At 35.6% G+C, this 24,650-nt stretch overlaps 1 protein-coding gene, 1 non-coding gene and 2 pseudogenes across 11 annotated transcripts in view; 1 reads left to right on the top strand and 3 right to left on the bottom strand.

Annotated features, from left to right (window-relative positions):
- Nucleotides 1-1,853: 1,853 nt before the first annotated feature.
- LOC120614328 (uncharacterized) lies at nt 1,854-1,972 on the bottom strand (annotated as a pseudogene).
- Nucleotides 1,973-3,380: 1,408 nt separating this feature from the next.
- On the bottom strand, nt 3,381-3,499 carry LOC120614348 (uncharacterized; annotated as a pseudogene).
- Nucleotides 3,500-9,883: 6,384 nt separating this feature from the next.
- RAD54B (RAD54 homolog B) overlaps nt 9,884-24,650 on the top strand; it is a 179,007-nt gene continuing 164,240 nt past the window's right edge. For 5 of the 10 annotated variants that reach the window (XM_039877138.1, XM_039877133.1, XM_039877135.1 and 2 more), the window contains exons 1-3: nt 9,893-10,035; nt 10,859-10,940; nt 16,123-16,283. In XM_039877138.1, the coding sequence (XP_039733072.1) occupies nt 10,907-10,940; nt 16,123-16,283 (195 nt within the window). In that variant the 5' untranslated portion in view covers nt 9,893-10,035; nt 10,859-10,906. Of the gene's footprint in view, nt 10,036-10,858; nt 10,941-16,122; nt 16,284-24,650 lie in introns of all 10 variants that reach the window. The other 5 variants (XM_039877137.1, XM_039877140.1, XM_039877142.1 and 2 more) reach the window with 2 other exon arrangements.
- On the bottom strand, nt 22,005-22,123 carry LOC120614337 (5S ribosomal RNA). Its single transcript, XR_005655934.1, has one exon. It is a non-coding gene; the product is annotated as a 5S ribosomal RNA (ribosomal RNA).

Raw genomic sequence — 24,650 nt, 5'->3', positions numbered from 1 at the left:
ATGAACATGGAACAACATAAGAGTTCTTGAATAATGATACCAGTGTATTTCTTCCCCCTACTCCTTCAATTTCTCCCCTCCACTTCCACCTCTGACCCATGGATGTTGCTGTTTCCTTTTAAGAACTAGATCTCTGAAGGCGGGGTGTCTCCTCCCACACACTCGCAGCGTGCACCCGGGGCCTGGTGCACTTATGGTATAGTCCGTGGCTCCACCTGGGGTGTGAACCCAGGACCTTCTGCATGTAAAGCAGAGATGCTAACCACCATGCTACGGAGCCACCCCTGATACCAGTGTATTTCAAATTGATTTTATTGTGGAGTTTTTTAAGTAATTGTACTTTCCTTTTTTTTTTTAATTAAAAATACTTATTGAGATAACATTGTTTAACAACATAAATTTCAGGTGTACAACATTATCCTTCAGGTGTATATTATCATTCAGTATCTGTATACACCACTATATGTGTCAAATACATGGTGACACATTTTCATCTGTCACCATATATTTGAACCCCTTTACCCATTTCTCCCTCTCCACTTCCCCTCCGATATCCATCAATCTGTTGTTTGTATCTATGAATTTTGTTCATTCACTTATTTCTTTTTTGTTTTATATTCCACATGTGAATGAAATTGTGGTTTTTGTCCTTTTTCATCTGACTTATTTCACTTAGCGTAATATCCTTGAGATCCATCCTTGTCGCAAATGGCAATTTTTCATCTTTTTAAAAAAATTTCATCTTTTTTATGGGTGAGTAGTATTCCATTGTATACATACACCACATGTTCTTAAACTATTCTTCCATCGATGGATATCTTGTTTATTGTAAATAATGCAACAGTGAACATAGGGGTACATATATCTTTTTGAATCAGTGTCTGTTTTTTTCTGACATAATTATGGCTACATCTGCTTTTTTCTAGGTACCATTTGCTAGGAGTATATCATCTTCCACCCCTTCACTTTGTGCCTTTATCTTTGGAGCTGAGATGGGTCACCTGAAAGTAGCGTGGAGTTGGGTCTTGTTTTTTAATTCATCCAGCTACTCTGTGTCTTTTGATTGGGGAGTTCAGTTCATTTATATTTAGGGTGATTATTGATTTTTGAGAACTTACTGCTACATTTTATAGAGTTTCTTCTGAGAAATCATGATAGCCTGACGGAGTTTCCTTTGTAGGTTATTGTCTTCTTTTCTCGGCTGCCTTAAGAATTCTTTCATCTTTGACTTTTGGCATTATTAATATAACCTTGGAGAGGTCTTTTTGCATTGACATAATCAGGTTTTCTTGTATGTCTAGTTCCTTCCCCAGCTTTGGGAAGTTCTCCTCTATTATTTCTTTGCATAGGCTCTTTCTGCCCTTCCTCTTTTCTTGTCTGGGATACCCATTATCTTTATGTTGCCCTTTCTAATGGAGTCAGATAATTATCATAGAGTTCTTTCATTTAAAAGAAAACCTTAGTTTTCTGTCCTCTTCCCCTGAATCATTTCTAGATTTCTATCTTTGAGCTCACTAATTCCCTCTTCCACATGGTCTCTATTTCCAGTGCTTTCTAATGCATTCTTTATCTCATTTATTGAGTTCTTTAGCCACAGAATTTGTTTGATTCTTTTTATAGTTTCGATCTTTTTGGTAAAGTATTCCTTTTGTTGATTTATTCCAGAGCTCATTGAACTGCCTTTCTGAGTTTTCTTGTATATTGTTTAGTTTCTTCATGACTACTATTTTGAATTTTCTGTCATTTATTTTTGTTTTTTACTTTTATTTTTTAGGAGAGACAACCATTGGTTGACCTCACAGATTGCAAGGACCTTGTCAGTTTATAATCTCTTATTTTTTAAAAAATTTTTATGCCTACAGCACCTGGTCTTCCTAGGTGGTCTCCCATCCAAGTACTAACCAAGTCTGACCCTGCTTAGCTTCCAAGATCTGACGAGATCAGGCTTGTTCAGGGTAGCATGGCCATAGATGAATTCTGTCATTTAGATCACAGTCTTCCATGACTTTGAGTTTGGTTTCTAGAGAATTATTTTATTTTTGTGATACTATGTTACCTTGGTTGTTATGGTGTATGATGTGTTGTTCCTCTGCTGGTGAATTTGAAATAGTGAACACTTTTCTTATTTAGGTGCCATTTTGGTTTTAACAATTCAATAGATTGATAAACAGGTTTGTTTTTTAGTAAATGGTGCTTTAGTGCAAGTTTTGGTTATTTCTTACCTGCAAGTACTTGTGCCCCCAGGATCACTGGTGCCCCATTCTTGGGTGACGAGGGCGGTAGGTACTGTGTCTAGGTTGTGTCTAGGTTGCTTGGGTCTCAGGGCGCCATTACTATGGCAGGGGGATGTGGCAGGTCGTTGGCGGGGGGAAGTGTGGTTTGCGAGCCCACTGCACTGTTATCTGGTCCCCTGTAGCCACTGGAGCTGCTGTGTTATGGCTAGTAGGCTAGAGATGCATCTTTGCTACTACCAGGCTCTCAAGTGCCTCCACTGCTGCTACCTACCAACCCTCCACTGAGCCATGATTTAGGGCCGCATCCCAACTCCTCTGCCATCATTGTGTTGTGTTTGCTGGGGCCGCAGGCCTAGCCATGGTGGCTGGGGAGCCGGGGCTGTGGATTCTGCCCTGTCCTTTCCTCTGTTCTACACTACCTACACAGACCCATATGCCTACCTTCAGATTTACCAATGTATAGATCTTTCAGGCAACCCAGTACACTGAGCAGAGGAACCTTTGTTGGGTGATAAATGTCCTAATAGTTGTAGATTGAAGGGGAGATACAAAGAGGTGGTCTCATTCCACCATGATGCTGTTGTCTCTCCAAGTAACTTTTTAAAATAACTAAATAAAAAAGGGAGACTTGACATTACAATTGCCAGACCATAGATAATATCTTTGGAATTGTTTTTGTATAAGGACTAGTTAAGGTGAAAAATTTTAAATCTGATTTTCATTTTTAAATTCATAGATTAGGATATAATGAGCCAGATTTTATAAGGGTCCTATAAATTCATGAGCTAGAGAAGGGGATGCAAATTCAAGTACTAGCAATGGCCTGGAAAGTAACAGAAATGAGAATAGAGGACCAGGTGAAGAATAAACGGAAAACTAGAGAAGAGTTGGCAATTGACGCTTAGGCGTCAGTACCAGGGAGAAAACGGAGAGCTGGAGCTGGTGGTCTTGAAAAATGCCTGCAGTGGTAAAGGAAACTACTCCAGCTTCAGTTGATTGCTATCTTGGAAGTCTGATGGATCCAATGCTGATGTGTCTTCTAACTTCTTTTTTTTAAAAAAATTTTTTGGGCAAGCAACCCTTGGTTGACTTCACAGATTGCAAGGACCTTGTCAGCTTACAATCCCTTATTTTTTTTATTTTTTATGCCTACAGCACCTGGTCTTCCTAGGTGGTCTCCCATCCAAGTACTAACCAGGCCCCATCCTGCTTAGCTTCTGAGATCAGATGGGATCGGGCTTGTTCAGGGTAGCATAGCCGTAGACTCCTCTAACTTCTTTAAAAAGATATTTTTATGTTTTAAATTTTACTTTAGATTTGTGGTAGAAGCATAAAATTTACCATCCTAACTTATTTAGTGTAAGTTCAGGAGGGTTTAGTATATTTATATTGTGCGCAATAATCTCCAGAACTTGTAAATCTGATGTTATACCTATCAAACAACTCCCCATTCCCCTTTTTCTCCAGCCCTTGGCAACCACCATTCTACTTTGTGTGAACTTTTCTAGATAACTCATAAGTGGCATGTGTCTTTTTATCACTGGTTATTTCATTTTTCACAGTGTCCTCAGGATTCATCCATCTGGTGGCATGTGTCAGAATTTCCTTATAAGGCTGAATAATATTCCATTTTATGTATATATCACACTTTGTTCATCTGTTGGGTTGCTTCCACTTGTTGCCTATTATGTTGCCTATTATAACTATAAGGACTAGTTAAGGTGAAAAATTTTAAATCTGTGCTGCTGTGAACATGAGTGTACAAATATCTGTTCAAAACCCTACTTTCAATTTGGGGTTTATACATAGAAGTAGGATTACTAGGTCATATGATAATTCTCTTTTTAATTTTTTTAAAGAGTTGCTGTACTATTTTCCTGAGTACCTGAACCATTTTACCTTTTCTACCAATAAGGGTCTAATTTTTCCACATCCTTTCCTATTTAACATCCTTGTTATTTTCTATTTATTTGTTTTTTTAATAGTAGCCATTATAACAGATATGCTTCTGACTCTTTTAAAGAAAAGCCCCAAATTCTGGATTGTTAGTGTGTAATCAGTTTTTAAATATGGCAATTAATTAAAATTAAAAAACTAAAAACATCATATGAGCCAAACAAAACACAAATTCAAGAAAAAATTTTGCCAGTGGGTTCCAGCCTGAAGATAGCAACTGTTGTAGAAATTGGAATTGGATTATGACAAAAACATATTTTCATTTGGGATTGTAAAATTTACCAAGTAAATTTCTGATAGGACATGATGCTACAGAGTTTTCCAGAGCTGAGAAGCGTGGGTCTGAGAACTAGCTCATCACTTAATGGCTATGCAACTTTAATCAACTTTAATCTCTGATCATAAATCTATCTGATCTGTATCTCACTAGGTTTTAGAGGTTAAATAAAGGAGATACTTGAAATTTTTTTTACATGTGTAGAACAGTATTGTTTTAAATGAGACCCTTTCCTGCCTGGAAAAAAAGTATACTAAATATGGCATACTTGCTAAATTATTTCTGAAGTCATAGAAATTAGTGCCTGATATAGAAATCTATATAAATTTCTTATAGAAATCAGTGCCTTGAGAAATACTGTGGAAGTAATGGAAATAGAATTACACCAATTTGTAACTCTACTAGACAATTTTAATGTGTTTTTTAGCAAGATTTTTAGTTTTGGGACACTTAGTTTTGGGACACTATGATCTTGTGAATATAGATTCTAAGTGAAGATAGTCCAGTTTATGTCTAAGAATTCCCAGGATATTTGAGGGCATGTGATGATAATTTTCAGATATAATATTTCTATTTGAAAATATTAAAGGCTGTTGATGTATATGCAGAGAAGGTGGACTTGGAGATTGGGGCCAAATTAAGATAATTATTGAAAGGTCTTATTATTTGCTATGCTAAGCCATACATAATAACTAAAGATTTTTGTTGTTAATATGAACGGCAATTTCAAATTTGGTACACTTTTATGAGCATCTAGTAGTGGCCAGTGACTGTGAAAGGTGTTTTCCATAAATTTATTCGTAATTAGATCTGTAATTTAAAAAGTCAGCTCCTCTGGTACATTGGGGAAGATGGATTAGAGAAGGAAGAACCTGAGGCAGGAAGGGCAAGTAAGCAGTTAGAGTAAGATCAATGATTCTCAAAGAGTGGTCCTCAGATCAGCAACTCAGCATCGCCTGGGAATTTGTTAGAAATTTATATTCTCAAGCAGCACCCCAGATCTAACAAACTGGAGGTGGGGCCCAGCAATATGTGCTTCAACAAGCCTGGCAAGTGATTCTGCTAAATTTTGATGTACCATAGAGTTTGAGAACCACTGATGTATATCAATGTTTTTCAGACACAGGAATCATCTGGGGAGGTCATTAAAAATGCAAGTTCCAGGAGCCTACATCTATTTTTAAAAGGCTTCTCAGGGGATTCTGATAGCCAGGTTTGGATTCAGTGACCTAAATGAAAAGTAATGTCCTCAGCTGAGACAGTGGTAATGGAAATGGAGTGATCAAATAGAAAAGGTATTTTTCAGATACCATAATATCTCTAAATTTTATTACACCATGATTGCATAAAATTGTACAAAGCAGTTTCTGCTTTGAAAGTACTTTCTAGTGGGAAAAGAGAGAGGCAAGAGCTTGGGGAGCAGAAGAAGGAAAAAGTTAGCATTTCAGTAAAGCAGAATTGACGCAGGTCAAGAGACTTGAGGTTTGGGCGATTAGTGCTGTATGCTCCAAATGGATCACAAAAGGTGAAGATGAAAAGATGACTAGATTTGACAATTAGGAAGATTTTATAACTTTTGTGATGGCAGTTCTTTTGGAGTGCAAATTTGGGGGAAGGTAAGCAGAATCTATAATACTATTTGTTGCATAACTGAGAAGTGAGAAATTATAGGCAATGTGTATTTTTTCAATTTCACAGGGAACAGAGGAGAGATTACTAAAAAGCCATCCCCAACAGTTTACATATAAAGACTGCCTTTGGGTTTGTGTCCCTGGCCTATATCTTTTGAATATAGTTATGTTTGTGCTTCGATACTTTTGACTTCAGACTGCTTTGGAAATTCCATTTCTGATTGTTGTGTTCTAAGTTCTTATGTCTGCTTCTTTCACATCTCAGGCATTCTTAAGTATGCTCCTTTGTTTCATGCTGCCTAAGTATCCTTGAAGTGTAATTTTTAATTGAATCTGTTCTGATTAGTATATTTATCGTATATATTCTGGGGTTTTAAATAGAATAAAGTTTTGAGATAACTAATTTGGAAAAAATAATACTGATTTGCATGGCTTTCATTTGAAAGCAAAGGGCAAAACTAAAATAGCCAAATGAAAATTCTTATTTAAATTTATTTCAAGTTAATAAATCTTAACAAATGATTTGAATTGACAAACTGTATATTATTCCCCAGTGAAGGTCTTTTCATTTGCTATAAAGAGGCTTTGGGAGTATTTTGGTAAAGCTTTGAACAAAGCAGGCATAATGGACCCCTTTAAGTCTGCAGTTGCTTTAAGTTGTTTAGAAATGATGCTTTTTGGTGTTCTGGAAGCTCTGGAACAGTACAGTTGCTACTTACTCTGACTAAACATTTCACCTGGTCATGCTAGAACAGCTTAGGGTCCTGTGGAATCATTGTTTTCTTTAAGTTAAATAAAGAATCAGAATCACCTGTAAGCCAAAGTCATTAAAACATTTGTTATCCAGAGCTTTTCCATAAGCATGTGAAACAACATGCTGTTCAATAACTTTATCTCCAAAACTCTTTTCAATGAAAAGGCAGAAAAATTAGAAATGAAGACCTAAGCACTAATCTTGGCTTTCTCTTTCATTAACTTGCTTTGTGATAGAAACAAATGAAATCATCAGTGGCCTTCTGTTTTCTCAGGTATTCTGAAATATAAAATAGAACTCAATGTTTGTGGTGTGATGGAGAGTATGAATTAGAAGAGAAATGATATTACAGGTATTATAAAGTTAAAGTAAAAAGTAGCAGTCATGGATCGATGTGTGGTTGCTAAGAGACAAATGGAATAAACACGACTGAAAAAATAATGGTAATCACACTGAAATGAGGTGTCCATGATATTTTTCTCCTCTCCACTCCCCCTCCAGGAGAAATGTTCAGCTCTGATGTTGGTGTTGGTTAAACAATTATCCAACATTTCCAATAAGCAGTTAATGTTAATTTAAAATTAAGAGTTACAGAAACTTTTACCTCCAATAGTTCTAATGTTAACTGAACCTGAAGACACAGTATAATGTCCTTACAAAAAGTATTTAATGGTGATAACACTCTAGTATTTATTTAACGATGAAAGAAGGAAAGGAAATGAACTTAAGTTTACCAGAATATTTGTTTCCAAAGATATCTATCCATAAAATTGCCTGGATGAAGATTTTTTTTTTAAACTACATTCACTCTCTTGTCCTCATTTATTGTCATGGCTTCAAATAGCATCTTCTACACATCGATTTTTCTAAATTTCCAACCTAAACCTCTCCTAGCCTCAGATTTGCCTCTTCACATCTCCACATGATGTCTAGTAAGCACCTCAATTTGACATACCCAAATTGAGCTTTTGATATTCTCCCCATGGTAACTACTTCTTTGCAATCTTATTTTTCTCAATAAATGGCAACACTGTGCTTCTGGGTTCTCAGGCTAAAAACCTTAAAGTCATTCTTACGGACTGTTTCTCACATTCTACATCTGATCTGGCTTCTATCTTCAAAACATATCTAGACTCTTAACTGTTATCACCTCTCCTGCAGCCACCCTGGCCAAGCCAGCATAGTCTCTTGCCTGAATTATAGTAATAGCCTCTTAATTCAGCTCAAAACTCTTCAATGGCCTCCCATTTCAGAAAAATGGGCCACAAGTTTCTACATGATTTCCCCCTCCTTGTTATCTCTTTGACCTCATCTACTACTCTCTGAACTCAACTGTACTTCAGTTACCACCTCCCCACTGTTCCTACTGGTACATTATTGCCACAGGACCTTTGTTTAGGGACTCCTTTCGTGGCTACCCTATCTAAAATTTCAATACCTTCCACTTCTGTTTTGCTCTTCTTACCACTTTCCATTATCTAACAACTATAAAGTGTTGTTATCTCCTCATTAGAATGCAAGTTCCTAAAGATAGGGATTTTTGTCTGTTTTACCCACTATTATATCCCCAGCACGTATTATGACTGGCACATAGTTGGCTTTCAATAGTTGTGGATTACATGAAATTTGACCTCACTAGTAGACTTCGTGATTGAAATGCAGATAGTTACAAATAATACATTTATGTAATAAATTATGTTAGCATTGACAAATAGTTGTATTCTTTCTGACTAAAATGACATCTTTCTAGCCTATCTTTAGTATAAAATAATCAAGTATGTGAAGTAATATAAATATTTCATAATTTTTATTAGAATAAAAAGTGAGGTTGATTTCTCCCTCTCATAGACAGTTCTTATAAAATATAAAAACAACTCTTGAAATTTACTGTTTCACAAAAAAGTATTTTATTTGCTGTTTTAAGTAGGATTATACTTCTTTTCGATTATACTCACCAGTCATAATTCTGCTATTTTACTTTTTATTGTAGAAAATTAGTTCTAACTTTTTAAACATAAACATAGAACTTCATGCTGTTCTATAATATCTTTATGTTGTCAAAATAAAGTTCAAAAATTATAATTTAGTATATAATAAGTGATAGCTACTCTATCACAATTTGGTAAAATTTAATACTCCCTAATTTAGCACATATTTTTAGGGTTAGTGGCTTTTGAAAATCAAGCTACATGATGAAAAGTATTCTATTCACACATTTTTTTTTAAGTGTTTTGTTCAAACTAATATTTTTCTATATGCTGCAGTGGCCTGGTTTGGAGATACTTTTACATTAAAAGGCTGATGGCCTATGTCTTTCTGCATTGTCACTATATTAAAAAGGTGTTGGGCCACTTACAAAACATCATTTTGCCTATTTGGGCCAGGTGGTTTAAAAGGGCTATATTAAAGTTGGCAGTCACTTCATTACTAAAATGCAGCATAACTGAAGAGCTTTATGGTAAAATCATTTTATATGCTTACTTTTTTTTCAAAGCAAATACTGCTACGCAGACCATCAAACCACAGGGAGGTATTCATGCAGATGTTCTCAGATTTAAGAAGTATGTGTCATCTGTTCTAAAATTAGGTTTGTAAAAAATAAAGTGAGGTCTGTCGCAACTATGTGAAGTCTGACTGTAGGCACCAAATAAATACGTTTTGAATAGAAACCATAAACCTGAAGAAAACTTGGAAGAGATTAAAGAGAAATGCACTGGAAGGTATTATGCTAAGTGAAATAAGTCAGACAAAGACAGACAAGTATCATAGGCTCTCACTTATATGTGGAATCTAAAGAACAAAATAAAACAGATACAAAGAGCAAACCATTGCCAGATGAGAGGGAGTTGAAGGTATGGGTGAAAAAGGTGAAGGGCTTAAGAAATACAAATTAGTAGATAGGAAATACAGGGACAGAAAGCACAGTATAATATAAAACGCAGAAAGAAACAAAGAGAAGCGGAAAGGGGCATGCGCAGTAACGTCCTCCAATCAGAGTGAGGCTAGACAAAGGATTGCGTCAGGAAGGTAGTGCGCAGGCGCAGTGGGCTCTTTCTGATTGGCTGCGCAGAGGCGGGAGCCTTGAGCTCTGACGGTGAGGGAAGTGTCGTCTACCCTGAATCTTGCCGCAGGACGCTTCTCCTTTGGATTCTAGCATCTGCGGCACTGGAGGAGAACCTCCAGGTGAGGTTGTGACAGCCTGTAGGCTTCTGCGGGACTGATCGGGGAGAGGCGCCAGAGCAGGCACCCGGAGGGAGGAGTGTAGGTAGGCGGTGGAGCGGCTGTGTTGTCGCCTCCTCCTGCGGGTCTCGGATTGCGGTCTGAAGTGTAAAGGACCCCCTCGCTGCTGGCCCTAGGGTGGCTGGTGGCGGAGGGCGGGCGATGGGTTTGCGTTTGTGGTGGGAAGGTCCTCGGGTGAGGCGACCCGGTGCCCTGGTGCCTTCTGACCGGCTCTGCGATCCGCCCGCTCTGCTCCTGTGGCGCTTGGGTTTCTTTTCCCCAGGACTAATCTACATATGCTCCTACGCATGGTAATAATTAATTACCAAAAGGTTTTTGTAGGCTAGTTTAGTAGGGCCACAAAGTCAAAGGAACAACATAAGCCCCGAAGTGAAATAACTGTCACGTAATTTAGTTGGAAGGCAAAGAAGCAGAAACAGAAGGGGAAGTTTGCTGCTGGCTCATGGTTGTGATATTTACATTCTTGCATCCCAGAGGTTTTATGGTTGCACCCCATCCCCCTTTCAAAACCCAAATGAATCCATGGATTCTGATCATGATCCCCTTTGTTCAACTACATCCTTCACTGTACCCCCTCACGGGACCTTCATCTTCTCTACTCTCATAGAGTCTTATGTATTACACATCCAATCATAATTATACGTAGTATTATTACATATATCATTGAGTGCTTACTATATGTAAACTTTGTTCTAAGTGCTTTAAAGTATTTCATTTAATCCATCAGCTCTATGAGTAATTATGATTATTGTACCCCCTTTTATAGGTGACGAAATGGATATACAAAAAGGTTAACTAAACTGTGCAAGATTACATGCTAGGAAGTATCAATCCAGCTCTGTATTCAGGTATTTATCTCCAAAGCTGCGTTCTTTATTATTACACTATGCTGTGAAATAATTAAGGCCATCTGATACATTGCAGCTGTCAGCCTGGACTCGCCATTTTACTTGGGAGGATGTTAGAGTCATCCCTGAATTTGTAGCATCACAGCAGGGCTACCAAATGGGCATTATTTTTTTAGGTCCTGGGAAAAGAGCTCAAATAGCACTAATTTAAGAAGTAATAAAGTTGCTGAAGTATTTAGGGTGAAGTATACTGATGTCTGCAAATTACTTTGAAATGCATCAACAAAAACAAATTAGATGGCTTGATGGATGACTAAGGTCATAGGTACATGGCAGAGCTAGAATTTAAGCCAATTTAGGCTGGCTCCAGAGTTTGTTTTCTGGATCACCACTCTGCTGCTTATCACTTGCCTCTGTTCTTAAATTCATTATTTTTTCTTTATTAGTTCATAGGTTAAATAGGAGGGTTGAAAAATTAGAAATCATGTATTAGGTCTAGAAAAGTTATAAGGTTTAAGGTTCTGAGGAAAGAAATTTTATCATATAGTCCATTCTCTCTATTTTACAAATGAAGAAATTGAAATCCAGAGAGTTTAAATAGCTCGCCCAAAGTTTCTGGTTACTGTATTTTTCTAGTATTCCTTTTAAAAAGGTGTTGGTCAGAATTTTCACAGTTTTATGAGGAGGAGGGGGGAGTCTGACTAAATGCAGAGAATAGAACCTGTTACATTTCATGATGTGGACATCGTTTTTATTAATGATATTTAGAATTTATTACTTTCAATAGGCTCATTATCTTGTTATCTCTATTGAGATATTGTCATCTAAAAGCATGGGTTTTTCATCTGAACTTCCCGTTGTTCTATTTGACTATTAAGTAACTGAGTCTAAGTACAGGGCCTAATATTGTGTTTTTAAATCATTTTACTGCAGTTAACTTGTGCCAGTTTCAAATTCATGTCGATTATGTATCTAGAGACATGTAATATTCTGCTGACCTGTTATAAAAAGGAAATGAGGTTAACGAAGTTATTTTGGCATGACTTGTTTGTACAGAATCTGTATTGACCACTGGCATTGGTAAATACTGCTTCTAAAGTAAACAGTCACAAACCATTTTTTAATTTAATTAAAACCATTAATTTGCTCTAAGATTGTGCTAATAAAGATCTATTTTGGGCTTGAATAACAAACAGTAGAGAATGTCCTCCACTGGTGATTCCCTCAAGCTGTATAAAGGCTTATTATTTATCAAATACACATGTATTTCATCATTTTAACATTGCTGAAATTGGGAAATGTCTAAATATCGGTGATAGCATGTTACAGGTTACTTGGCTTCACCTTTTTTTTCTTAAGTAGATAAAATAATAGTGCATCTTACAATAGATAGCATCTGAAAGCTTATGATATATAGTAATTAAAAAGTCTAGTTAAAGACACTTTCCTTATTACAGAGGTAACATTTTCATTGTAAAAAATTCAAAATATACAGAAAAGAACTCAGAATAAAATAAAAATTACTGGTAATTTTAACATCCAGAAATAATGTGTTAGTATTGTGGCATGTGTTTTTCTAGTCTTTTAAAAATCATTATAGAAGTATAATTTACAGTGAACAGTTCGTCGTGTATACTTTGATGAATTTTGACAAATTCGTAACCACACTAAAATCTGATACAGGTTATTCTTATCACCCCCAAAAGTTCTACATTACCTTTTGCTTTTTAGTCTTTTAAAAAGTACATACACATATACTATTTTTTTTTTGTCTTTTTTTCTTTTATAAAATTGAATTGATACCAAAATGTTTTGTAGCCATTTTTTTAAGTTGAAACTTCTTTTTTTAGGGCAGTCTTAGGTTCACAGCAAAATCGAGGGGAAGGTAGAGATTTCTATGTGTCCCCTGTCCTCTCAGGTGTATGTCCTCCCTCATTATCAACATCCCTCACCAGAATGTTACATTTGTTAAAACTGATGAATCTATGTTGACACACATAATCAAAGTCCATGGTTTACAAGGGTACACTCTTGGAGTTGTACATTCTTTGGGCTTAGACAAATATATAATGACATGTATCTATCATTATGGTATCACATTATTTTCACTGCCCTAAAAAATCCTCTGTGCTCTATTTATCCTCCCTAACCCCTGGCAAATCACTGACCTTTTTACTGCTGCCTTTTCTAGGATGTCATGTAGTTAGTTGTACATACAGTATGTGCCATTTTCAGATTGGCTTCTTTTACTTAGTAATAGGCATTTAATGTTCCTCTATGTCTTTCATTGCTTGGGAGGCTCATTTCTTTTTAGTGCTGAATAATTTTCCACTGTCTAGATGTATCACAGTTTATTCATTTACCTACTAAAAAACATCTTGGTTGCTTCCAAGTTTTGGCAATTATGAATAAAGCTGCTATAAAAATTGTGTGCAGATTTTTGTGTGGACATAGGTTTTCAACTCTGTTGAAAGGAGTTATCGTATGGTAAGAGTATGGTTAGTTTTGTAAGAAAGTGCCAAACTGTCTTCCGCAGTGGTTGTGCTCTTTATTTAAATTACCACCAGCACCGAATGAGAATTCCTGTTGTTCCACATCCTCACCAGCATTCGGTGTAGTTAGTGTTTCAGATTTTGGCCTAATAGGTGTGTAGTGCTGTCTCATTGTTGTTTTAATTTGCTTTTTCTTGATGACATATGATGTGGGGCATCTTTTCAAATGCTTATTTGTCATCTGTATATCTTCTTGACATGTCAAGGTCTTTGGCCCACTTTTTAATTGGGTGGTTTTTCTATTGTTGAAATTTAAGAGTTCTTTATACATTTTGGATAGCAGTTCTTTATCAGATAAATCTTTTTCAAAGATTTTCTCCCAGTCTGTGGCTTGTCCTCCCATTTTCTAGACATTGCCTTTTTGCAGAGTATAAGTTTTTAATTTTAATGATGTCTAGCTTATCAATTATTTCTTTTACAGATTGTGCTTTTGGTGCTATACCTAAAAAGTCATCACTGTACCCAAGGTCATCTAGGTTTTCTCCTATGTTACCTTCTAAGACTTATAGTTTTGTGTTTTAAATTCAGGTCTGTGATCCATTTTGAGTTAACAATTTGAGTCTATGCCTAGATTCATTTTTTTTGCATGGGGATGTGCAGTTGTTTCAGTACCATTTGTTGAAAAGACTATGTTTGTTACATTGTATTGCCTTTGCTTGTTTGCCAAAAATCTGTTGACTACTTATAAGGGTCTGTTTCTTGGTTCTCTGTTTTGTTCTGTTGATCTATTTGTCTCTTATTTCACCAATACCACACTGTCTTGATTATTGTAGCTTTATACTAAGTCTTGAAGTCAGTCCTCCGTTTTTTTTCCATACTGTGTTGGCCATTCGGATGATTTGCCTCTTCACATAAACTTTAGAATCAGTTTGTTGATATCTACAAAATAACTTGCTGGGATTTTGGCTGGGATTGCATTGAATCTGTAGATTAAATTGAGAATTGACATCCTGACAATTTTGATTCTTGCTATCCATGAACATAGAATATATCTCTCCATTTATTTAGTTCTTCTTTGACCTCACTCAGCATAGTTTTGTAGTTTTCCTCATATAGATATTGTACATAGTGTGTTAGATTTATACCTCAGTATTTCATTTTTTGGGTGCTAATGTAAATGGTATGTTTTTAATATCAAATTCCACTTGTTCATTGCTGGTATGTAGGAAAGTGATTGACTTTTGTATATTAACTTTGTATCCTTCAACCTTACTATAATCACATTTCGTAGCCATTTTTTATTTGATATATCAAAAACATCCCTCATGTCATTAAACATTCTTTTAAAATGTGATTTTTCCCCACATTAATGGCTGTAGAATTATTCATATAACAAATACTGAATGCCTTGTTTGTGTTTGGTACTGGCAATAGAGTGATGAATGTAATATAAGACTTCATGCTTGATCTGGGAGTTTACAGCTTAGGTGAAATAATAGATTTCATTACACCAAAAAGTGCTTGTATAGTGCACATGTAGGAAGGGCCTTTAAGTCTTTGGAAGGAGATGAAGAGGGCTCTTGGTTGAGAGTCCTAAAAGATAAGTTGGAATTAATCAGGCAAAGAAAAATGGGAAAAGGCATTCCCAACACTGTATAGGGGAAAGTTTGTTCAAAGGCCTAGAGGAAAAGGGAACATGGCTTGCTTGGGAAACTGCAGTACTAACTCACAGTTTTAGTGGCATGTGAAGAGAGATATTCTACTGTATAGGTGTAACAATTTATTTATCTAGTACCGTACTGTGGACATTAAAATTTTTCCTCCTCACTATACATAATGCTAGCATGATTATCTCTATACATAATGTTTTGAGTATATCTTTGATAATTCCTTAGGGTAAATTTCTAGAAGTGGAATTTCTGGGTTAAACAAATAATTTCGGTAGCCATGTACATCCTTGGTGGTGGCTTATCTTGTGTAGTGTTTTGTGAAATAGCTTTGAATTGGAGTGCTTGCTACGATCTGTTGCGGAAGCATGATGTATGTGATATTCTTCCATCTTTCTTCCCCTGTCCAGTCCTGGTGGAAATAATATAGAGCAAAGGTTAGGAAACCTGGTTCTAGTCTCTTGATTTATATATTTAAAAAATTCCACTGTATTGAAAGGAAATAGGATACTAAAAATAAAATGAATTGTAAATTTGTCTTTTGAATTGCCAGGATTTCATTCATTCATTCAAAAATATTTATTAGTAATTGTTATGTATCTGGCATAGTGATTGATGCTGCTTATAGAATGGTGAAGAAAACAAGCATGATTGCTACCCTCATGCAGTTTATGGATTAGTGGAATAGAAAAAAGCAGTCTACTTGCTATATGTATGGGGATAATTATGTTTCCTTTGATTTCGAAACTACTGTTTGAATTCTATTAAAGGTATATCATCATATCTAATCTATAGTATTATCAAAATTGACATATGCTCAAGTTTGCACCATTCAATGTATATCTTAATTTCTTTTCAAAAGCTCTATGTTATGGAAAATACAATCTTACTAGCTATTAGAAATTTTAAAGCTTTTACAAGCTTATTCTCTTATATTTTTAAAGATATCATGATTGTAATGATGATCTATTTTTGTATTTGGAGGTGATTCTAATCAGACTTATGGATGATTTTTGTTTTTAGTATTTTTCAGGTTACTGCTACTGAATATGAGGCGATCAGCAGCACCAAGTCAGTTGCAGGGGAAACACTTGAAAAAAACAAAATTTATACCACCAGCAAGAAGTAATCCAAGTCCGAATGAAGAGATTACAAAGTTGAATCCAGATATAAAGTTATTTGAGGTGAAAAAAATAAGTAAAAGATATATAATATAGAGAAGCATGTATTTATTTAAAAAACACCCTTTAAAAAAATACCATTTAGAATTAACAATATGTAACCGCCTATAGGAATTTTTAGCTTTTCTGAGTCTTCCCAAAACCTTAGCTATAATGAGTACGTTTTCTTTTTAAAGGAATAACATGCCATAAAATGGCAAAAATAAACTTTTGGGTCCATAAAACAAACTTTCGGCAACAGTAAAAAATACCGCTGTGAGGGAAGGGGTGAAGATTCTTGTAAAAAAAAGTTACTCTGATTAGGGTTCCTTTTAAAGGTACCATATACATAAGTGAAAACTTTAGATAAGACAATTTAAAGAGAAACATATAAATAGTGATTTATATCAATATCCTGGACATTTCCTTTCATTTTACTTATAAAATGTAAATGCTTGAAGCAATCTTAATACATATTTAGTACTAAGAGAAAGGATTGTTTCGGTCTTAGGTATGTAGAAAGTATAAAGGTACATAGAAAGTATATAAAATGGCAATCTGCACTTCTACTCTACAGTTCTCAGGTTCATGCATATTATGGAGATTCAAGTCTACTAATTTTTTTCTCTTTTTTTTATTGTGGTAAAATATATATATAACAAAATTTGCTATTTTACTATTTTTAAATGTGCAAGTAAGTGGTATTAATTACATTCACACTGTTGTGCACCAGTCACCACTATCTTTTTTTTAAACTTTTTCATTACCCCAGACAGAAATTCTATTAACTGTTCTAAATTCTAAATTCTAAAACTATTAAGTAATAACTCCCTATTCTCCTCTCTCCCCATCTTTTGGTAATCACTATTCTGCTTTGTCTCCATGAATTTGACTAGGTACCTCATATAAGTGAAATTATAAAATATTTGCCCTTTTGTGTCTGGCTTATTTCATTTAACATAATGTTTTCAAGGTTCATCCATGTCATAATATGTATCAGAACTTAGTTACTTTGTGTGGTTAAATAATATTCCATTGTGTGTATATACCATATTTTGTTTATCCCTTCATTTATTTATGTAACTTGGAACATGGGTTGTTTCCACTATCTGCCTATTGTGAATAATGCTATGAACATTGGTATAGAAGTTTCTGTTTGGGTCCTTGTTTTCAGTTCTCTTAGCTATGTACCTAGGAGTGGAATTGCTCGGTCATATGGTAATGCTCTGTTTACTTTTTGAGAAACTACCAAATTGTTTTCCATAGCTGCTGCACCATTTTATGTTTCCACCAGCAATGTATGAGGATTCCAGTTTCTCCACAATCTCAGCAACACTTGTTATTTTCTGTTTTTTAATTTTTTCTCGTCTTTATTGAAATATAAGACAATTAGTTGCTTGTATTTACATTGTACAATACAATGAGTTTTTTTTCAATTATAGTTGGCATACAATAATATACCAGCTTCAGTTGTATAGCATAGTGATTAGAGATCCACATAACTCGCAGTGATCACCCCACTAAATCTATTGCCCCATTTCCTCCTTACATACTTATTACATTATTAACCGTCTTCCCCATGCTACACTCTACATTTCCATGTCTATTCTGCAACTATCCATTTGTACCTCTTAATCCCTTTGCCTCTTTTTTGTCCTCCCCAACTTCTCTTCTTCCATCTAGTATCCCTCATGAGTTTTTTCCGCTTTTGTTGCTGCTGCTGTTTTTGTTCTTTAGATTCCACATGCACATGAAATCATGCGATATTTGACTTTCTTTATCTGACCCATTTCATTCAGTGCAATACCCTCTAGGTCCATCAAAGCAATATCTTTTTCTATCCCCTTCCTTTTAGTCTATGTGTGTCTTTTACTCTGAAGTGAGTCTCTTGTAGATAGCATACGTAGGGGTCTTGTTTTCTTATCAATTCAGTCACTCTGTCTTTTGGTTGGAACACATAATTCTTTTCCATTTGAGGGACTTGTTGATAGGAATGTAATTATTACCATTCTTTATTCATATTTTTGATACATGTTTTTTCTTAAGTCTCTCCAACATTTCTTATAATACTGTATTGGTGTTGATGATTCCTTTAGCTTATTTTTGTTTGGGAAGCTCTTTATCTGTCCTTCAACTCTAAATGATAGCTTTGCTGGATAGAGTATTCTTGGTTGTAGATCCTGGGTTTTCATCACATCGAATATTTTGTGCCAAGCCCTTCTATTCTGCATAGTTTCTTTTAAGAAATCATCTGCCAGTCTTATGGGTGCTCCCTTGTAGGTAACTATCTGCTTTTCTCTTGCTGCTTTTAAGATTCTCTCTTTGTATTTAACCTTTGGCGTTTTAATTACGAAGTGTCTTAGTGTGGGCCTCTTTGGGTTCCTGGTTTTTGGGACTCTCTGAGCTTCCTGGGGTTGCATGTCTATTTCCTTCACCAGGTTAGGGAAGTTTTCTATCATTATTTTTTCAAATGGCTCTTCAACATCTTGTTTTTTTTCCAGTACCTCTATGACATGTTTATTTTTACATTTAATAGTGTCCTATAGGCTCCTTAAATTATTATTATAGTCTTGGCTTCTTTTTTCTTGCCATTCTGATTGAGAGTCCTTGGCTTTCCCATCCTCTGTATAGGTCATTTGATTCTCTTTATTCACTCTGTTTATTCCATTTAATATACTTCTCATTTTAGATAATGTGTTCTTCATTTTTGACTGGTTCCCTTTTATAAATTCCATTTCCATTTTTATGTTTTTTATCTCTTAGTTAAAGTTCTCACTGAGTTCATCTACACTTCCCCTAAGTCCATTGAGCATCTTTATAACCACTGTTTTGAACCCTGCATCTGTTAGATTGACTCCATTATTCATGGATCTCTGTTCTGTTCTCTCATATGGTTTCTGCTTCTTTGTCTTCTCATTTTAGCTGCTTTTCTGTGTCTCTTTCTATGTAGTAAGCAAAGCTCCTAAGTCTCCCAGTCTTATTAGTGGGGCTTTGTATGGTAGGTGTCCAGCAGCACAGTCCTGAGAGGGGTTCAGCTGCAGGCCAAGTTTAGCCCCAGTGTGTGCCTCTTCGGGGCCACCTGTTAAGATTCAGCAAGCAATCCACAGATGCCGTGCTTATAGTTTCCTCAAAAGGCCACACCAGAAACCGAGGTCAGCTGCCTCCAGTGTGAGTCTAGGCGCTGCTCAGCAAGGGGCACTTGACTAAGTGAGGACCCACCTGGATGTGGCTTGGGTAGGGCCGAGAGTTGGGGGAGGCGAGGTTTTAGGGAATCCTCTGGGCAGAGTGACTTCTCTTACCAGTTTGATGATGTCTTAGCTATGGTGGTACTGAGTCCACGTATTGGGAGGGGAGACGGCTCAACAGAGGAACAATAGATACTGCCACCACTTCTGTACAGAGCGAGTCTCCCCTCGGCCCTCACTTCGATAGCTCTGTCTTCCTATAAGTCCCTGGTGCCCCCTGCACAGCCAAACCAGTGCTTGTGCTTAGAGTGGGCAGTTCTGACACCGTGAAAGTCCACTTGCTGACATGGCCCCTTTAAGAGGCGTCTGCAGCTGCCATTTCCTGCTGCTATGGCCTCTGTCCCACTCAGGTGCTTGAGACCAGGCAGCCTTGCATTCTCGCCTTGTCCTACCTTCTGTTATTGCAAGGTAATTCTTAGTTCTCTCTCTAGTTGTACGGCTTGTTCATTTAGATCTCAGGCGATTTTCCTTGCTGTTTGCTCCATGTTTGTCACAACTTTAATTTGGTTGCCAGAGGGATGAACGGGGCCTCTATCATCTACATCATTTTTTCTGACCCTTGTTGTTTTTGATATAAAATTATTTGAGGTATAACAATACAGTGGTTCTAGTTGCTATCAAGTGAGATTTCACTGTGGTTTTGATTTGTGTTTTCCTAATGACTAGTGATACTGAACATTTTTTCATGTGCTTATTGGCCATCTGTATATCTTCTTTGGAGAACTATCTGTTCAAGTCCTTTCAGATTTTTAATAGTTATTTGCTTTTTTGTTGCTGAAAAAATCTAATTTTTTTTTTAAGGCGAGGCAACCCTTAGTTGACCTCACAGATTGCAAGGACCTTGTCAACTTACAATCTCTTATTTTTATTTTTATTTTTATTTTTTACGCCTACAGCACTTGGCTTCCAAGTGCTAACCAGGCCCGACCCTGCTTAGCTTCCGAGATCAGACGGGATCGGGCTTGTTCAGGATAGCATGGCCTATAGTAGATGAAAACATCTAATTTTTAACTTTGCTTTTTTTGGTCTGCATATGTTTTACCCTACATTTCTTTAGAATTTTGGCCATAATATGAGGAGAAAACATTTTTACATTTTAAATAAGTTTTTTCTAAAGCAGCTTTATTTAAACACAATTTACATACCATACAATCTACCTACTGAAATTCGGTGGTCTTTAGTATATTCACAGAGTTCTGCAATGATCACCGAAATGAATTTTCGACCATTTTCATCACTCCCAATAGAAACTTTATACACAGCAGCAGTTATTCCCCATTTTCCTCCAAATCTCCCAGCTCCTGGCACCGCTAATCTACTTTCTGTTTCTATAGATTTGCCTCTTAGGGACATTCCATATAATTGGAATCATACAGCATATGATCTCTGTGACTGTTTTTTTTCAGTTAGTGTAGTGTTTTCAAGGTTCATCATGTTGTAGTGTATATCAATAATTGATTCTTTTTATTGTTGAATTTATTAGTTTTCTCTTGCCGCTATAACAGATTACCACAAATTTAGTGGCTTAAAATAGCACAAGTCTATTATAGTTCTGTTGGTCAGAAGTCCAGTACAGATTTCACTGGGCTAAAATTGAGAGTTGCATTCATTTCTGGTGCTTTTAGAAAATAATGTTTCTTTTGCTTTTTCTAAGTTCTAAAGGCCACCTGCATTCCTTAGCTCATGACCTTTCTTCTATTTTTAAAACCACAATCGCAGTTTGAGTCTTCAGGTTATTACCTCTGGTTCTCTGAAACTGGAACTCCTTTGATTAGACTGGGCCTACCTGGATAATCCAGGACAGTCTCTCTATCTCAAGGTCCTTAACCTTTATTACATTTGCAAAGTCCCTAATGCCATATAAGGTAACATATTCATAGTTTCTGGGGACTAGGATGTGGACATTGTTGGGAGGCATTATTCTGTCTACCACACTGAATAATATAGCATTGTATCAATATACCACATTTTATTTATCCATTCATCAGTTGTTTGTATTTCCACTTTTTAATTTATGAGGTATTATGAATAATGCTTATGAACATTTGTGTACAGATTTTTTTGTGGACACGGTTTCATTTCTCTTGAGTGTACTCCTAGGAGCAGAATTGCTGGATCATATAACTGTATTTAACCTTTTGATAAACTGCCAGACACTTTTCCAAAGTGGTTTCACCATTTTTATTCCCACTATCAGTGTATGAGGGTTTCAGTCCTCCACATTCTTACCAACTTATTATTATCTTTTTGATTATAGCCATACAGTGGGGGAAGTATTATTATCTTTTTTGATTATAGCCATGCAGTAGGTGAAGTAGTATCTCATTTGGGGTTTTGAGTTTTTAATTTTGATGTAGTCCAATTTATTTAATTTTTTGGTGTTGGAACTTGTGATTTTGGTGTTATACATAAGAAGGTCATGGAGATTTACTCCTGTATTTTTTTCTAAGTTATATAGTTTTAGTTCTTATATTTCACTATATGACCCATTTTTTTTTAATGCCTACAGCACCTGGTCTTCCTAGGAGGTCTCCCATCCAAGTACTAACCAGGCCTCACCCTGCTTAGCTTCCAAGATCAGACGGGATCGGGCTTGTTCAGGGCGGCATGGCCGTAGACACCCTAAGACCCATTTTGAGTTAGTTTTCATGTATGGTGTGAAGTAGGAGTCCATGTGGATGTCTAGTTGTTCCAGAACCATTTGTTGAAAAGACTTTTCTTTCCTCCACTGAGTCAACTTGACACCCTTGTCTTAAGGTTTATTTTCTAATGTAGTTCTAAAGACTAATTTCAGACTTAAAACATTGGTTTATTCTTTTCTTTATATCAGGAAACTAAGTAGTTATTTTATTTTTTAAAACTAATGAAATTGCCATTTTTGAAATTATACAGCTATTTTAAGCAAGACAACATGAGAAACCTAAGAGTATTAGGCTTAGCAGTCAACTCTGCTTTCCCCTTACTTTGTCTATTCTATTAAGTTTTTGTTCTTAAAACATTTTAAGAACAAAATAATTTTAATTAATTAGATTAAATTAATTCATACTAAAAGTGTTGTTTTGGTGACTTCAGGGTTTTTCTACTTGATTGGTTTGATAAATACAAAATCTGGAACAAATTGAGCAGCAAAATAAATACACTAATGGCTAATAACCCATTGAATAATATAGGAGTCTAAATCTATACTAAGCAAATAAAAGAGATGAGTAAGCTCTTCTTAGAAAGGAATGCTAAATCAAAGTAGAAGCAATGATGGTGTTCAATGGGTGCTAAAATTAGTGGGTGAATGTTAAATCAGAAAATAGGATATTTGAATAGACATCTCCTAACAACATACAAGCATCTCCTAACAACATACGTTAAAAAATTACAAAGGGAAAATACTAACTTTGACTTGGCAAACACCACCTTAATCAAATGAATTCCTCCATCCACATTATGTGCTTCCTGAAGTGATGAACTGTGATATTCCTGTTCAAAATGCATAACCTGAAACTAATCATAGGAAATATCAGATAATCCAAATCAAGGAACATTCTACAAAATAATTAGCCTGTACTCTTCAAAAGCATCAAAGTCACAAAAGACAAATAAAGGTTGAGGAGCTATTCTAAATTAAAGGAGACTAAGGAAACATGATGACTCAATGTAATGTGTGACCTGGGATTGGATCCTGACTCAGGGAAAACATTATAAAAAACATTATAGTGATAAGTGACCACATTTGAACATTGGACAATAGTATTATACCAGTGTTAAATTCTTGATTTTGATAATTTTACTGTGCATATGGAAGAGGGTGTCTTTACTCTTTGGAAACACACTGAAGTATTTAGAGGGAAAGGAGCACAGTGCCTCCAGATTAATGTTAAATGTGTACACACACACACACACACACACACACACACACACACTGAGGGAGGGAGGCAGAGAGAGAGGGAAAGTAAATGTAACAAAACGTAGTCAAATGGTGAATCTAGGTAAAGGATATATGGGACTTATATTATTTTTGGAACCTTTCTATAACTTTGAAAGTATATAAAATGGCAAAAAATAAAATTTATGACCTTCATTAGTTTATTATTATGACTTTAAAATCTTATCAGATAGGTTTTTTTAATGTCTCTAAAACTTATTTTAATAAATATAGAGGTATGACAGCTGAGTCTGTTGCGAATTATTTTTTAAAAAAATTAAATATCCTGTGATAGGCAGGAAAAAAGGCCCTCTAAAAATGTCTTATGTCCTAATCCTTGGAGCCTGTGAATATGTTACCTCAAATGCCAAAAAGAACTTTAAGTGATTAATTTTAAGGACCTTGAGATGGGGAGGTTATCCTGGATTGTCTGGGTGGGCCCAATACAATCATAAACATCCTTAAAAGTAGAAGAAGGAGACAAAAGAGAGGGTTAGAGAAAGAGATGCGATTATGGAAGCAGGGTCAGAGAGATACAACATAGCTGACTTTGAAATGAGTAAAGGAAAGGGGACACAAGCCAAAGAATGTGGATGGCTTTTAAAAGTATGAAAAGACGAGAAAATGTATTCTCCTTTAGAGCCTTCAGAAAGGTATATAGCCCCCCTGATAACTTGATTTTTATCCCAGTGAGACCCAAGTCAGAGTTCTAATTTACAGAATTATAAAACAATAAATTTGTATTGTTTTAAGTCATTAAGTTTGTGGTAATTTGTTACAGCAGCAACAGCAAACTGATACATATACAAAAATAGAGAATATAGCATATAAAGAATCCCCATATATGTATTACCTAGCTTCAACAGCTGTCAATTCATGACCAATCTTTCATTTTTACCTCTCTAATTTGTTCCCCACCTCCTTCCCACTCATTATTTTGATGCAAATCCCAGTAATATCTTTTCATTTGTAAATATTTTAGTATTTGTCTCTAAAACGTAAGGACTCTTTAAAAAAAAACAACACAGTGACATTACTATAAAAAATTAACAATTTTTAAGTGTTCATTTTAATATTGAGAAATTTAGCAAGAAAAAAATTGACTAAGAGAATGGCATGTTATGACTTTTTTCAAAGCTCTTTTGATATGTTTATAATACACTCTAAGCACGATTTTCATTCTGTTATGTCTTTCAGCTTTTATGGCAATTAAAACTACTTAAAAACAAT

Source organism: Pteropus medius, unplaced genomic scaffold, assembly GCF_902729225.1.
Source record: "Pteropus medius unplaced genomic scaffold, Ma_sr-lr_union100, whole genome shotgun sequence".
Taxonomy (NCBI): Eukaryota; Metazoa; Chordata; class Mammalia; order Chiroptera; family Pteropodidae; genus Pteropus; species Pteropus medius.
Note: the sequence above shows the minus strand (reverse complement) of the source record. Positions and strands in the feature narration are given on the sequence as shown.